The 15861-nt window shown below is 45.1% G+C and overlaps 1 protein-coding gene across 1 annotated transcript in view; it reads right to left on the bottom strand.

Moving 5' to 3' along the window:
• LOC309557622 (uncharacterized protein) overlaps window positions 1–15560 on the bottom strand; it is a gene marked incomplete at its 3' end in the record, with an annotated part of 28891 nt that extends 13331 nt beyond the window's left edge. The window contains exons 1-4 of the mRNA XM_082260413.1: window positions 15284–15560; window positions 9080–9271; window positions 4814–4836; window positions 1049–1123 (exon numbers count right to left, since the gene is read on the bottom strand). Coding sequence (XP_082116539.1) covers window positions 1049–1123; window positions 4814–4836; window positions 9080–9271; window positions 15284–15536 — 543 coding nt within the window. The 5' untranslated portion in view covers window positions 15537–15560. The remainder of the gene's footprint in view (window positions 1–1048; window positions 1124–4813; window positions 4837–9079; window positions 9272–15283) is intronic.
• Between the last annotated feature and the right edge of the window lie 301 nt (window positions 15561–15861).

Below are 15861 nucleotides of genomic sequence, written 5' to 3'. Positions count from 1 at the left end.
CATAGACACCAGTGACTGGGTGTCTCCCTCCAGATCCTCACAGCAGTCCCTGGTTCAGAGCCCCAGGCAGCAAGCTAAAGCACATCATGGAGTTGCCGCTCGGCTTGATAGATGGATGGTATCACTCTGGCCTAATTTACACTGAGACAAGCGTGCTGCTTACTGGCACCATGTGAGTGCATCCAATATTATCCTTTTTATTTGTGTCAATAAAAGGAGGTTTTACACTAGGGGAGCCCTTCCATTGTTTTTCCCTACCTATCTACATTTATAAATGGCAGAGTAAGTCAGGACCATTGGAAATGGCTTCGGTAGTGAGAGCAGGAGATGATTGGGGAACATCAGAGAGAGAAAAGCTGGAAATAAGGGGCCAAGCTCAACCCCTGCAAAACAACCCAAAACCATACTCCCCCCTCCACCAAATAATATTGAACAGTGCACAAAGCAAGGTCCATAAAGACATGGATGAGCGAGTTTGGAGTGGAGGAACTTGACTGGCCTGCACAGAGTCCTGACCTTAACCCGATAGAACACCCTTTTTTGAATTTGAGTGGAGACTGTGAGCCAGGCCTTCACGTCAGTGCCTGACCTCACAAATGCACTTCTGAAAGAATAGTCGAATATTTCCATAGACACACTCCTAAACCTTGTGAAAAGCCCTCCCAGAAGATTTTGAGCTGATCTAGCTCTAGGGTAGGCCAACTCAAGATTAAACCCTACAGACTAAGACTGGGATGCCATTAAAGTTCATGTGCGTGTAAAGGCAGGCGTCCCAACACTTTAGACAGTATAGTGCATTTACTTTTTATTAGCTCATTTTTTATTCTGTACTTTGTTTATGAGACTTTTATATTCAAGCTTTTTTTTACTGGGGAAAAAAAAAATTGATTTTAGGGCCAAAATAGGCCTAAGTGTTACAAAAGAAGAAATTATATAACTGATGTGATGCATGATTTTCTTTTTCTCTCTTTTCGATGCAGGTAATTAACCTGAATTCTGAAATTTGATTCATGGCTACCATAGAAAACACATACTATGTTCTACTTACATTTCTTCCATCTGGTGAGCGAAACGTTTCTCGGATTACAGTTGCTGATAGAGTCGTAACCACCAGAATTTCTACCTGTTGGTCCAACACAACAAAGCCACCTGAATGTACACACAGTGAAACTAGGAAATATAATATATACAGTCTTTACATCCCAGAGTACATTTTTGGCACTTTCCACTGCAAGTACCGGCTCGGCTCCACACGGCCCTGCTTGGCTCTATTTGGTTTTCCACTGCATGGTACCACATGGTACGGTGTTGGAACGGTTCGGTACGGTTTGGTACGGTTTGCTTTTCCACTAAAGTAGTAAGTGGGTGGGATAACAATGATTCTCTGACCAATCAGTGGCTAGTAGTGACAAACAGTCAAGGCTGCATGCAAAGGATTGTGGGATATGGTACCGGTACGGCCCTCTTGGAACCACAACCGAGGTGGTACTGTTTAAGCGAGCTGTACAGCTCGGTTCCATGTAGTGGAAAAGCACCGCCGTACTGTACCGTACCGAACCGTTCCAACACCGTACCATGCGGTACCATGCAGTGGAAAAGCACAAAAGCGAGCCGAACTGTTTGGTCCCATGCAGTGGAAAAGCGCCAATAGTTTGCTGGGATCCAGTATACCTCATAATGGATACAACGTTTAGGACATCATTATAGGCAAACCCGTGATCTCAGGAGAGAAAGGAAGCTTTCACATCCCTTTTACTGTACATCAAATTTCAAAGCTTTACCAACCATCCATATTTTCACAGACAGTTTGTAAAAAAAACCTAGATTTCATACATCCATAAATGTCCAGGGACAGGAGAAACTGTAAAAAATATCTTGGCTGTAAGCTGGCTCCTCCCTGTAGTCTCTAGTGCAGTTACAACCCCATAGCCGTCCACCGTTGCCTGCCATTGCAAAGGTTATTGGTTGCTAGGACTGCCTGGCTTTATAGAAACCTATGGCTTGCTTGCCCCAACACTCAGAGGGAGAGGATGCAGCTTCCTCCTCCAGAGACCAGACCTGCATGGCCTCTTAGTGCTGGCCTCCTAGTGCTCCCCTCCCAGCTCCTACCTTGCTGAGAATGGGACTGAGAGTGAGAAATAGAGACACTGAGGTAAGAGGGAGTGGGGAAACTGATTCAAAGGGGGGTGGGGATACTAAATAGGGGGGATGCTGAGGACTTTGATTTAAAGCATAATTCCACTTTTGTTGAGAATAAAACTTTCCCCTCTGGGTGATCTCTGTATATTGCAAGGATTTTACAAAATTTGTTGCAGATTCCTTCCTTTTGTTATTCTGAAGAAATCACAGTTTTGTCCTCTGTGCCTCTCTGCTGAGTGGGTCTAATGGGAGTGGTTTCATAATTATCAATCAGCTGTGGCATCTGCAGGGCTCTAATGAGGAAAGTTACTGGCCTGAATCCCTATAGACGTGTTCCTATTGGGAGTATCTCACCAAAAATGACACTTTTGTTGCAGGGGATGCCAGAAATCTGACTTGTATCTTATGCAGACTTCTGGGAAAATTGGTGAGCCAATCACACAAGCAGGAAATGATGTTTCTGGGGGTGTGGTCAGCATACATTCTGTGTGCAGAACTCCTCCAGGCGGCCATATTGCATTGCATTTTCAGAAACTTACAACAGCTGCAGATTGGAAAGGAAAGGTAATTTCTAATTACATTACGGTGTAGCACCCTCCTAGGTAGGTGCTAGGAAAGAGCATATGGGTGGCCCTGCCTGCATATGAGGGGGCCTGATCATTTAGTTAGGCTGTCACATGTTTCCAGGTGTTGTCTGTTGAGCCTGGGGAGTCTCCCCACTGTTTCCAATAAGGGCTTTTATTTGACAGTGGAGGAAACCTAGCCAATAGCACACCAGGGCTTATGGCTATCTCAGTGGGCAGAGTTTGCCGCAATGCACCCTGGGATGAGTTATAAGTCTGAGAGTGCTGTGGACTGAGTGGAGCTGCTGGGCAGGAGTTTTGGGGAAAAACAGTGTTGTGAGTACTTGAAACCGCCCAGGGGTCTGCCTAGGAGAGGGGACCACTCCAGAAGGTCAAAGGGATCCGGGAACCAGCTAACCAGTAGAGAAGGCTTAGAAAGGGGGTGCCAGTGTCTAAGCCCTGAAGATAAGAGTGAAAGGGGGTGCCGGTGTGTGGGCCCTGAAGTGTTCAGCAGTGCAGCAGCAACATGTAGTTGCCTCAGCAAGGAGTGCTTAAGGGAGCTTAAAGAGGACTTCTTCACTCAGGAAAGCAGTCAGAAGTCAGTTCAGTGTTAACAGGCAGCAGGCCAGCGTTAACCAGCGTTAATCGGCGTTGACCGGCATCCAGTCAGCATCAAGTCAGCGCCTAGCGGCATTTATCAGTTGTCCCTAGCAATTTGTGCATAGTTGAGCCAAAGGAGTATCCCACTCATCTCTTCTCCCATCCAAGTTATCAAATAAATACAAAAACCCAAAGATACTGGACTGGTCATTGTCTCAGTGCTCACACTTGGAGAAACATGCATAAAGGTACTTTTGTTGCACCCGGTGACCCAGGGGGACCCATATCCAGCAAAACGGCTGGAAATTCTGCTACAACAATATGATTTGTGTCGCAATTGTTTACGCTATATTGTTTTTTCTTTATTTGCTGATTTTTTTCCCCATAAAAGTGGAGTTACCCTTTAAGGGAGAACTCTGTTGACTCTGATGTAAAGGGGAATGTAAAGGGGAAAACTGATGAGGGAACGAGGGAACACTAGATATTCTGATGTAAGGGGGGACGATGGGGACTCTGATGTAAGTGGGACTCTGGGGACATTGATGTAATGGGGGACGCTGTGTTCTCTAATGTAAGGAGGGATTCTTGGAACCCTGATTTATTGGGAAAACTAGGATGTAAGGGGGGCTCTGGGGACTAGTTGCCTGGATATCAAGTTCAGTGGTTTAGGAATAGATCCTTAAGTCTTGTTCACATCTGATTGCTGCAAACTTTGGGTCATAATGGTTTGGCATGGTTTTCAAAGTGCATGTTCATTGCATTGATAAAGGTATCTTGCTGCAAGTAACAATTTGGAAGTTTGTGGTCATAGTCAACTGAAAACAACTGCAGATGATTTAAGTTGTAAACCCGACCCCATCACCCACCTTCATGGCAGGTAAAGGTGAGGGTAAATTTCATGGGGATAAAAGCCCCATAAAGATACTCAACAGAGATTCTTTGATTTCCCAACTATATGCATAATAAAATGGCTAGATCCACTCCAATCCAAGTGTTATCCAAGTGCAATTTAGGCAAAACCTATTCTCACTAGTTAAAAAGGAGTTTCGCCACCCCCTCCCCCCAAATAAAAAGTCAGCAGCCACAAATACTGTAGCTGCTGACTTTTACTATTAGGGCACTTAGCTATCCAGGCATCCAGCAGTGTCCTCTCCCGAGCCGATTCTTGAACCGGCTCTCGGGTGCTGGCGCCACCATCTTGGTCAAAGGAAACTTCACAGCGGTTTCCTACTGTGCATGGGAAAATCGTACTGCACTTGTCAATGGGCTGGCTGTAGGGGAAAGGAGGGGAGGAGAAACTTCTGGGTAATTTTGCCAAGGTGAACTGAGCCGGAAGTGGGAGCGGGTATCTGTCAAAACCAGGCACCCACCGCCCCTCCAAAGGCATCAAATGTAGCAGAGGAGGGGGGAGGGGGCAGAACTTCCCCTTTTGGGTGGATACTGCAAGCCTGAGCAGCCCCTAGGCAAAAGTCTACTGTGCCCAGCAGTAAAAACCAGGCACAAATACTCACAATTTCCCTGGACTCTTCTTTATCTGTAAAGACAAAACACAGAATCATTAAAGATTTATGTTTGATATGTGATATACACAACTTGTCCTGAAATAATGTTCAGTTCTAAGGATCTTCAGTCCTATACCGTAGTGAAGTGCACACTGATACCGAGTGGGCAACTATTAGATGACTGATTTTGTGTTTATAAGGTTGTGCCACACAAAGCATTTTTTAGGAATGGTGTCACTGGCATTGCATCTTGGGTATGGAGTTAGGATTGCCTAGCAAAATTGGCTATTGATTAAGTATATCAAATACAGGCAACACATTTTGGGGAAAAAAGCTTCTCTTTTTTTCAGGGCTTAAGCATATGATTTGTATTTAAAACTCATAAATTGTATACCCAAACACAGATTACCTGCTGAACAATTTATTTATTGCGATCAAAGAGGAACCAGCCTAAGACCATAACTAGGTCACTGTGCCTTTACTACAGGTTACAATTATAATTCTCTCTCTCTCTTTCTTCCCCTCTCCCCCATCTCTTTCCCCTGCTCTCTCTCCCCCCTCGCTCTTCCCCCTCTCCTCCGCCCCCTCTCTCTCCCCCCTCTCTCCCTCGCCCCCCTCTATATCTCTCTCCCCCTCTTCCCCTCCCACCATCTCTCTTTCACCCCCTTTCTATCCCCCTCTTTCTCGCTCTCTCCCTCTCTCCCCCTCTCCCCCCTCTCTCTTTCTCCTCTTTATCTCTCCACCCTCGCTATCTCTCCCCTCCCCTCTCTCTCTCCTCCATCTCTCTCTCCCCCCTCTCTTCCACCCCCTCTCTCTCTCCCCCATCTCTCACTCTATCTCTCCCCTTCTCTCTCTTTCCCCCTCTCCCCCCTCTCTATCTCTTTCCCCCTCCCACCCTCTCTTCCTCCCCCTCTCTCCCCGTCTATCTCTCTCCCTTCCCCCTCTCTCTCTCTCTCTCTCTCTCTCTCTCTCTCCCCCTCTCTCTTTCTCCTCTCTATCTCTCCCCCTTATCCCCCTCTCTATCTCTCCCCTACCCCCTCTCTCCCCCCATCTCTCTCTCCCCCCTCTCTTCTACCCCCCCTCTCTCTCCCCGCTCACCCCCCTCTATCTCTCTCCCCCATCTCTAACTCTATATCCCCCTCTCCCCCTTCTCTCTCTCCCCCCTCTCTTTCCCCTGCTCTCTCTTCCCCCTCTCCTCTGCCCCCTCTCTTTCCCCTTCTCTCCCTCTCCCCCTCTCTATCTCCCTCCCCCTCTTCCCCTCCCACCATCTCTCTTTCTCCCCCTTTCTCTCCCCCCCCTCTCTTTCTCCTCTACATCTCTCCCCCTTCTCCCCCTGTCTATATCTCCCCCTTCTCCCCCTCTTTTTCTCTCCACCTCTCTCTTTCTCCTCTTTATCTCTCCCCCTCGCTATATCTCCCCACCCCTCTCTCTCTCCCCCCTCTCTTCCACCCCCTCTCTCTTTCCCCCATCTCTCTCTCTCTATCTCCCCCCTCTCCCCCTCTCTATCTCTTCCCCCCTCCCACCCTCTCTCTATCTCCCCCTCTTTCTCTCCCCCCCTCTCTCTTTCTCCTCTCTATCTCTCCCCCTTATCCCCCTCTCTATCTCTCCCCTCCCCCTCTCTCTCTCCCCCCTCTTCCACCCCCTCACTCTCTCCCCCCTCCCCCTCGCTATCTCTCCCCCCCATCTTTCTCTCTATCTCCCCCCTTCTCTCTCTCCCCCTTCTCTCTCTCCCCCCACTCCCCCCTCTCTATCTCTCTCCCCCTCCCACCCTCTCTCTCCCCCTCTTTCTCTCTCCCCCTCTCAATCTCTCTCCCCTCTTTCCCTCTTATCCCCTCCCCCTCCTCTCTCTCGCCCCCCCTCACATCTCTCATCTTTCTCTCTATATATACTGTATGTATATTTCTTATCAGAGCAGCATTAACATACACCTACCAGAAATGATACCACAAGGTTTGCTGTGAAATTTGACCACAGTGGAACAATATAAACCAAGAGAGGGAGGTCCTGATTCAAAGAGCTGTAATAGCACTTAATTATGTATTCAAAGTGAAGATATTTTTTCCAGTTTTGGAGAGTGTAGGGAAGGGTTAAACCCCTGCCAAATAATTTTTACTAAAGCCATCGCAAACAGAAGGAGTACCCAACCAAAGGGCATATCACTCCAACAATTTTGATTATGAAGCTCATACCACAACAAGGCTAACCCCCCAGTGAGTGCCCAACAAATCATCCAACACAAACATCAAACTGACAAAATGGTAAAAATCACTGCAATGGTTCACAGATAGAAAAAACAACCAACCCATTTCGGGTCAAAACTACACTCTTTTATCAGAGATACAAACAGGAACATGAATGAACTCAAGATTAAATCTTTCTTTTGTTAATCAATATAGGAATGAGATAATCAATTAGGGGAATCAAAAGACAATGGCGGCAACACAACTGGCAGTAACTGTAAAGCCTTTAGTAATGTGATTGGTCACAGTGATCACATAGTACTGGCAGAGGGCCGGTATATTGGTCAGTCATTGGCGGACATAACCGATGACAGATCGCCAAGCAGCGTGGTACGTGCTGGGAGGACATCATATGACGTCCACCCAGAACCACAAAGGTCCCACCTGGCCGTCATTTGACTATAGGCCAGGTAGGAACTGGTTAAAGTGGCTGTAAAGTCTCGTAAAAAAAAAATACCAAAATACTTACCTGTTCTGTGCAAGGGTTTATCACAGAGCAGCCCAGATATTCCTCTTCTCAGGTCCCTCTACTCTGCTCCTAGCCCCTCCCTCCTGTCGAGTGCCCCCACGGCAAGCAGCTTGCTATGGGGGCACTGAAGCCGAGCTGCAGCTTTGTGTGTCCATTCAGACAGAGAGCTGCCATTTAGCCTCATCCCCTCTCTCCCCTGATTGGCTAACTGATTTGATTGACAGCCACAGAAGCCAATGGCGCCACTGCTGTGTTTCAGCCAATCTGGAGGGAGAGTCCCAGATGGCTGAGGAACTTGTGGACATAGCTGGACAGAAATTGGGCTCAGGTAAGTATTAGGAGTGCTAGGGAGGCTGCTACACACAGAACGTTTTTTATCCTAATGCATAGAATGCACTGTCTGCCTTTACATCTTCCTTAACCACTTGCCGACTATTTACTGCGGCGGTCAGCCCCTCACAGGCAGAGTGACGTAGTACTACATCGCTAGCCTGTGAGGGTCTAGGGAGCGAGTGCGCGCCCCCAGAGGCACACTCCCGCTCCCGAGTGGTCACGGACCCCCCGCGTGTGTGACCGGCGGACCCGATCGTCCGCCGGTCACTCGCGATCGTCCGTGGAGAGGGAGAAAGGCAGGCGGCTAATGTAAACAAGCGGCTTGTCATTCTCCCCGGTGTATGAATGATGATCATACGGTTCTACTATGTAGAACCGTTGATCATTGTTCATACATCTCAAGCAACAGCCAATCACAGTTAGAATCATGCCCCTAGAGACACACATAGCCCCTCCCTCTCAAAAAAAGTTAACCCCTTCACTGCCAATGTAATTTTACAGTAACAGTGCATATGTATAGCACTGATTACTGTAGAAATGTCACTGGTAACCCCAAAAGTGTCAAAAATGTCAGTCAAGGGTCCGATCTGTCCGCCGCAATGTCGCAGTACCGCAAAAAAAATTGCAGATCTCCGCCATTACGCGTTAAAAAAAAAACAACAAAAATGACAAAAAACTTTCCCTTTGTTAGTAAACGCAATAACTTTTGCGCAAAACAATCAAAATACGCTTTTTGCGATTTTTTTTTACCAAACATGTGTAGCATGAAACAAATTGGCCAAAAATGTTAAAAAATTTAGATTTTTACATTTTTTTGGGGGGGAATTTCATATAAAAAAATGTGAAAAATATTGTTATTTTTGCACAATTTACACTCTTTTTTTGTTTATAGCGTATGATCAAAAAATCGCACAGGTGATTAAATACCACCAAAAGAAAGCTCTGTTTGTGGGAAAAAAAGGACGTCAAATTCGTTTAGGTACAGCATCGCACGACCGCGCAATTGTCTGTTAAATTCACGCAGTGCCGAATCGCAAAATACCCCCTGGTCAGGAAGGGGGTAAAATCTTCCGGGGCTTAAGTGGTTAAGACCTGCTAATATTTATTGAAGTGTAACTTTTGCAAATGTGGCCATACTCTGCATAAACTAGTATGTTTGTGAATTAGGGGTACCTTGTTTAGTTTCATGGTTGATGTTAGACTTTTCAGTGTGTTTTGGAGCCTTGCACGTACCCCTTTGGATCACATCAATTATACGCTGTGTTTTTTCTCTTAGTATTTGCTGGTTTAACTTCTCATGTTTGGTGAACAGGAAAATGTCGTGAGCCTTGGTCCGAAGGGTGGGCTGACTGCTCAGGATTCTTTGCTTAACCTCCTCACTGCTGTCGTCCAGATCATCAATGACTACTAGGACGTGACTTTGCCCTGTGATACAAAGGAAAGGGATCAGATCCATAATTTATCTACTTCCATAATACCCACAATACATATACAGCATGAAAGGGCCTTGATGTTTCTGCCATGATGTAGGTGGCATATGCATTTGTGGCTTATGATCACAATGGAGAGCGGTTGGTCCGTGTGGCCAGACCCAATCAGTATATTTCCTGGGCCATGTGACCATTGTGGTAGCCAGAAGTAGGAGAACCTTTTGCCTGAGGGGCAAACTCAACCAGGTGGTTGTGGTCATGGTAAAGAAACTATTTTAAGAGGTAATTAAAGTGTGCCATGGTGTATCATAACAAAAAATGCTTTATATTGTGCATATATACAGTAAAACCTTGGATTGCGAGCATAATTCTTTCCGGAAACATGCTTGTAATCCAAAGCACTCGTATATCAAAGCGAATTTCCCCATAAGGAATAATGGAAACTTGGATGATCTGTTCCACAACCATTTATTCATAAGTCTTTCAGTTTATAGTCTATTTACAAAGATTAAAGCAATGTGATAGGTCAGTGATGGCGAACCTTGGCACCCCAGATGTTTTGGAACTATATTTCCCATGATGCTCTGCTGCACTGCAGAGTGCATGATCATCAAGGGAAATGTAGTTCCAAAACATCTGGGGTGCCAAGGTTCGCCATCACTGTGATATGTGTCATCATAAAATGTCCATCCACAAATGGCAGCCTCCAAAAGGGGATTAGAAGCAAAATCCATCAGGAGCTACAGAGTATAAAAGAGAAGAGAGGTGCCTCTAAGTGTAGCAGTATGGGGACATTTAATAAAGGTACAACATTTTGCAACTCACATGGTTGATGATTAAGAGGCACATCTAAGTATGCAGGCATCCGGGGTAAAGGTGTCCTCATAGACCATCTTCTGAACCACCGGCTCTCACTGATGTCAGTCTGCAATTGTGATTGGGAAGACTACTCTGCAGTAGAGTGATCTGAAAGCGAGGCTTTGAATCGCTCGTGGAGCGCAGCTTGGAAGGGTGTGATGAAGATGTCGGTGCGGAGGATGGTCTATGTGGACAGCTTTACCCCGGATGCCGGCATACTTAGATGTGACTGTTTTAATCATCAACCATGTGAGTTGCTAAATATTGAATCTTCATTAAATGTAACAATATTGCTACACTTAGAGGCGCCTCTCTTCTCTTTTCTACCCAGTTGTGACATGATGCTACTTGTATATAAAGACATCGCTTGTATATCAAGTCAAAATTAATTTAAAAAATTTGCTTGTCTTGCAAAGCGCTCTCAAAGCAAGGTTTTACTGTATATATATATATATATATATATATATATATATATACAGTATCTCACAAAAGTGAGTACACCCCTTACATTTTTGTATATTTGTATTGTATTTGTGTATTTATATACAATATATATATATATATATATATATATATATAGTGGCAGAGCATTGCCCTGCCAGGGTCTAGAAAGCTATGTTGACCTGGAATTCTCAACCAGGTGGGATGAGGGGCTCCAGGGAGCTTGTGACATGCAAAGGAAACCGTCTTTTCAGTTTACTTATGGTTTTCTAAGGTTCGTTTTGGGATCTGGAGCCTGGAGAATTCAAAGTGATCCGGGTGGGATGAAATTTCCAATCCTGGGTCCAAGTATTCAGAACAGCTAGCATACGAATTGGTCAGGTGTGTGCTGAGCTTTTAGTAGTGTCCTGACCATGGTTCTGGGCTCCACCCTGGCAGACAGGAGGTCTGGCCCAGGAGTCAGGAGGGCTTCTGGGCCAGACCTCCTGTCTGCCGGGGTGAAGCCAGTGCAGCAAGTGGCTGTTATCTGTGTGCACCAAGATGGTCGGTGAACAGTCTGTAGGAGACAGACACAGGCCTGGAGTGTAAGGCCAGAGCAGCAGTGCTGCAAGTACAAGCCAAGAGGGATGAATATTGTTTATGTTGAAGGAGAAGAAATGCTGTAAACCCCTGTGAGGGAAGCCTATGTTTGTAATTGCTGAACTTTCTTTTATTAAAAATGGGCAAGAAAAGCCCTTAAAAAGAAGGCAAGCGAGTGGCGTTGTCCTTAAACGCTCTACATTTTAACTTGTTCCCATCCGCGCTACAGCCTATATACGGCTGCAGCGCGGACTCGAATTTTCGGGAGGCCGTTTTTAAACGGCCTCCCAGTGACACGCCCCCCGCGCGCTCCCGCGAGCTCGCATCGGGGAGAATCTGTGTCGGCCGTGTCCCTTGGACACAGCCGATCACAGATCGTGGTGAATGGCCAATCACAGCGGCCATTCACCACGTGATCGGACCATCCAATGAGAGATGATCTCATATGTAAACATATGAGATCATCTCGCATCGCCGGCGCTCCTTCCTCACACAGAGCCTGCAGTGTGAGGAAGGAGGGGGAGCCTCACAGCGCTGGGGACACAGAGACATGTAATCAGGGCACTGATCACCAGTGCCCTGATTACTAAAGGTAAAAAACATACACAAATTGCCCCCAACAGTGCCCACAGTGCCCGCCATCAGTGCTCATCATTGCGGCATATTAGTACCTCCTCATCAGTGCCCATAAGTGCCACCTCATTCAGTGCCCATAAGTGCCACCTCATCAGTGCCCATCAGTGCAGCCTATCAGTGCCCATCAGTGCCGCCTCATCAGCGCACATCAGTGAAGGAGAAAAATTTATTTTCAAAATTTACTCGCAGAAAATAAGAAAAACTTTTTTTTTTTTTTTCAAAATTTTCTGTCTTTATTCTTTTTTTTTGTAAAAAATAAAAAACCCAGAGATGATTAAATACCACCAAAAGAAAGCTCTATTTGTGTGAAAAAAATGATAAAAATTTCATATGGGTACAGTGCAGCATGACCGCGCAATTGTCAGTGAAAGTGTGACAGCGCTGAAAGCTGAAAATTGGCCTGGATGGGAAGGGTGTTTAAGTGCACAGTAGGCAAGTGGTTAAGCTAGTTCTCACTGTATACATATATATATAATGTATGTATTTATTTATTTATTTTTTTTAATTTAATACTGCTTTCACCTTTCTTTCCTCTTTTTTCATCTTTTGATCTTCTCCATCCTCTTTCAGCCACTTCATGTCCACATAAACTCTAACACATCATTTCTCTGGGCCCGCTTCCTAACTGGATACATTTTGGGCCATGTCTGGGCAATGTATGTTGGCACAGCCATTAATGATCTCCACCAGAAAAGCATGTGGCAGAATAACAATGCAAAAACAGATTTGGAAGACAATTGTTACCCCATAACAGGAAGTGACTGCCAAAAGACGTTTATGGCAGTATTGCCAGGTATTATTTTTAAAATATTTAGACTTAAAAATATTGAAAACTACTTTTTCAATTAGGGTTTTTCTCCACTGAAGTTACATATTCAATGCTCTCAAACACTTTAAAAATGTACCCCACATTTTCTAACCATTTGCAAAGTGTTTTTTTTTTTTTTCTTTCTTAATAATATTTATTGAAGGGTTTATCACAGTACAAATCATACAAAAAGATAAAGAAGACAAAAACATATGCTCCTGTTCCCCTGACGACACGCGGTGACAGGAAATGTGTTGGGCGGGGTCACAAACTTGTGACGTCATCATGCCCACCGATGGCGGCTCTCGGTGAGGCTACACATCACCTGACTGCCTGACTATCATTATGCTAAGCTATGCGAGTACCTTTTTGTGGTTTTACTAATAAACTAGCGGTATTTACCCGATATGCGTCCTATATTCCTTTGCCTTTATGATGGCTGTCTGAATTTTCTATGGAGTTGTGGTGATTACATTGGAGAACATTACATGTCTGGACTCAGTGGATCATACTTACCCGATATGGATATTTCAGGAGAGGTCTGAGGCTTCTTATGTGCATTTGATCTCTGTAATTGGGGATCATGTCCATCGGGTAAGAGGCTTTACTGCGGTGGTGGGCATGTGTGTATGGTGCACTTCCTAATATCCTCACGTGGCTTAATATCCGGTGGAATACATTTCTCCTTCAAGAAGAACCATTATTACCTTCACCATATTTTAGGTTATATTTGCCTTTGGCAGGGGTGTAACATAAGAGGTTGCAGGGGTTGCAATTGCAACTGGGCCCCGTGCTCTAAGGGGCCTGTGTGGCTCCCCTGTACACCTGTATAGGAGAAGGGGCGGGGGCAGCATGTAGAGAAATTACAGTCCTACTTTTTCCTTCTATAGCTGCAGGAGGAAAATAGAGGAGATTGGTTCCTCTGTATGTGGGAAGAGCCCCAGGCTTGAAGGGAAGGGCCCCGGCCAGGGGTTAAGGGGGCCCTTCATGGTTTCTTGCACCAGGGCCCTGAAGGTTCTAGTTACGTCTCTGGCCTTTGGCACATGGACTAGTTAGATTTATATTGAACTAATTACATTTATGAACTATTTATTCAGTGTTTTTTTGCATATTGTGTACACTCACAGTACTATTTATATACTTTTGCTTTATTATATTTTGCACTATTTGTTGTATGCATATGTTTTTATAGCACTTTTGGTATTCGGGTGATTCATAGTTGCAGCTCTTGGGTTATTTATTACACCTGAGTCCCCGTTCACACTGGTGCGACCTGTGAGGCGACCTGGTCGCCTCACAGGTCGCCGTAGGTCGCCTTCCATAGGGAAGCTGCGGACCCGTTCTAATAGGAGCGACACAAGTCGCTCCGACTTAGAAAAAGGGTCCGGAGCTTCTTTGGGGCGACCCGGAGCGACCATTATAGACTTCAATGTTATGAAGTCCATGCCGGCCGCTCCGAGGTCGCGGCGCGCTGCTCGCACCGCGACCTCGGAGGTCGCCCCCCCCCCCCCAAGTCGGATCGCCCCAGTGTGAACGGGGCCTTAGTGCAGGAACTCTGTTTTGTTGAGCAAGTTATAAACATTTGCATATGATAATCAAAAATGGCCAGTGAATGGCCAAAAAACAGGTGGTAATTGCCATAAGAAACGCCATACAAGACAAATATAAAAGAAAAGGACATGAAGAAAATGGTAATATTAATATCAAAGGGGTACTCAATATCAAAGGGGCACTCAATATCAAAGGGGTACGTTTTGTATTTTGAGATTGCTGCAAGTGGTTTTTAAAAGTGTGTGACTGCCCTTGGGTTGGGAAGTTGGAAGTTGCTGCTGCACACCATGTATGCCGCAATACTGCAGCTTCCGTGGGTACTGTATCTAACAATTGCAAGGCTTTGGTTGTACAAAGCATTTTTTTTGGGCAGAGTTGATAAGAAAAATTCCCCCAAAATGCCACAGTCGCCCCAACATTGTAAACCTTGTATGAGATATTCATACTTGCCAACTGTCCCATTTTTGCAGGGACAGTCCTGGCAAATAGGAGCCTGTCCCGGGTAATTTACATTGTCCCTGCAAGCGGTGCCCGTAAAAGAAATGGTTTTCGGGCCGACATCGTAACTGAGCCTGCACCGTTCTGACGCCTGCTGGGCTTGTGAAAGCTCGTACAAGCTTGGCCGTGTGAGCGCATGCACAATTACGCAATGGTGACGCCTGGCGCCATTAAAACCTAATTATACCATATAGAATAATTAGGTTTTATCGCACTTATTTACACCTTGCACCTTATTTATAGTTACATATTACATTTTTTGTATGGTCACACCTGAGCACATTTGACACTTTAGAATTGCAGGGAATTGTGATGAGAATTTTAAACTTTGCAGTGCAGCTGAATGGGAGAATTATTCCAACTCTGCTACTTTGGCCTTAGGTTTAAATATTACCTTTTCAAATTCCTGTAATTCTCTCTTTGAGTAGACCCTATAATCTGATGATAAGTAGGTGGAGATTATGCGGAGTGGGTGGAGCTTCATGGAAGTGGGTGTGGTAAGTAATTGATAGCTGTGCTGCAAAGTGTCCCTGGAAATGTTTTTCAAATGTTGGCAACTATGGATATTAGTGTTTGGGTTTAAGGGATCACAAATGTGCCTGGACAGTTGAGGTTGAAAATGGCTTTTTTACTTACCAAGTCCGTCAGACAACAGACATATTTCACTATCATAGAGTGAATCAGTAACATCGGTGATATTAATTCGGCCTCGATTTTTGGTGTGATACAATATGCCACGTTGGCATTGGCTAATGTGATGTATCTGGTCATTACGATTGTTATTAGTGATGCAGAATGGAAGGACCTCACAGTATTCTTGTAGCCGGTCCCTTAACCAGCCATAGTCAGATTCACCAGACCTGGAGAATATTCCAACGGTTTGTGCCATCAATAGATCTTCTACCAAACACAATTATCTGGATAAAAAATAGAAAAGTACAAACTGTCAGAACTATTATGAAGAAATAGATATAGTTATAGTTATATATAGATATACAGTAGTTTCATAAATTTCATATGAATATGGGGCCTTAAAAACAAGGTTAGCCTTAGGTCAGACGCATGAGTTTCCAAAAACAGGACATCCTGAGTTTTATCACCTTGCTAGAGATCTGTTAGCAGTTGTTTTTGCAAAACTGGGTATATAAAAGCCAAGGATAACTTTATTCTATGATCACTAAGTAGAATGTATTTGAAGAGCCTTGAATTAGTAA

Source organism: Pelophylax lessonae, assembly GCF_965119305.1.
Source record: "Pelophylax lessonae genome assembly, chromosome: 6".
NCBI classification, from domain to species: Eukaryota; Metazoa; Chordata; class Amphibia; order Anura; family Ranidae; genus Pelophylax; species Pelophylax lessonae.
Note: the sequence above shows the minus strand (reverse complement) of the source record. Positions and strands in the feature narration are given on the sequence as shown.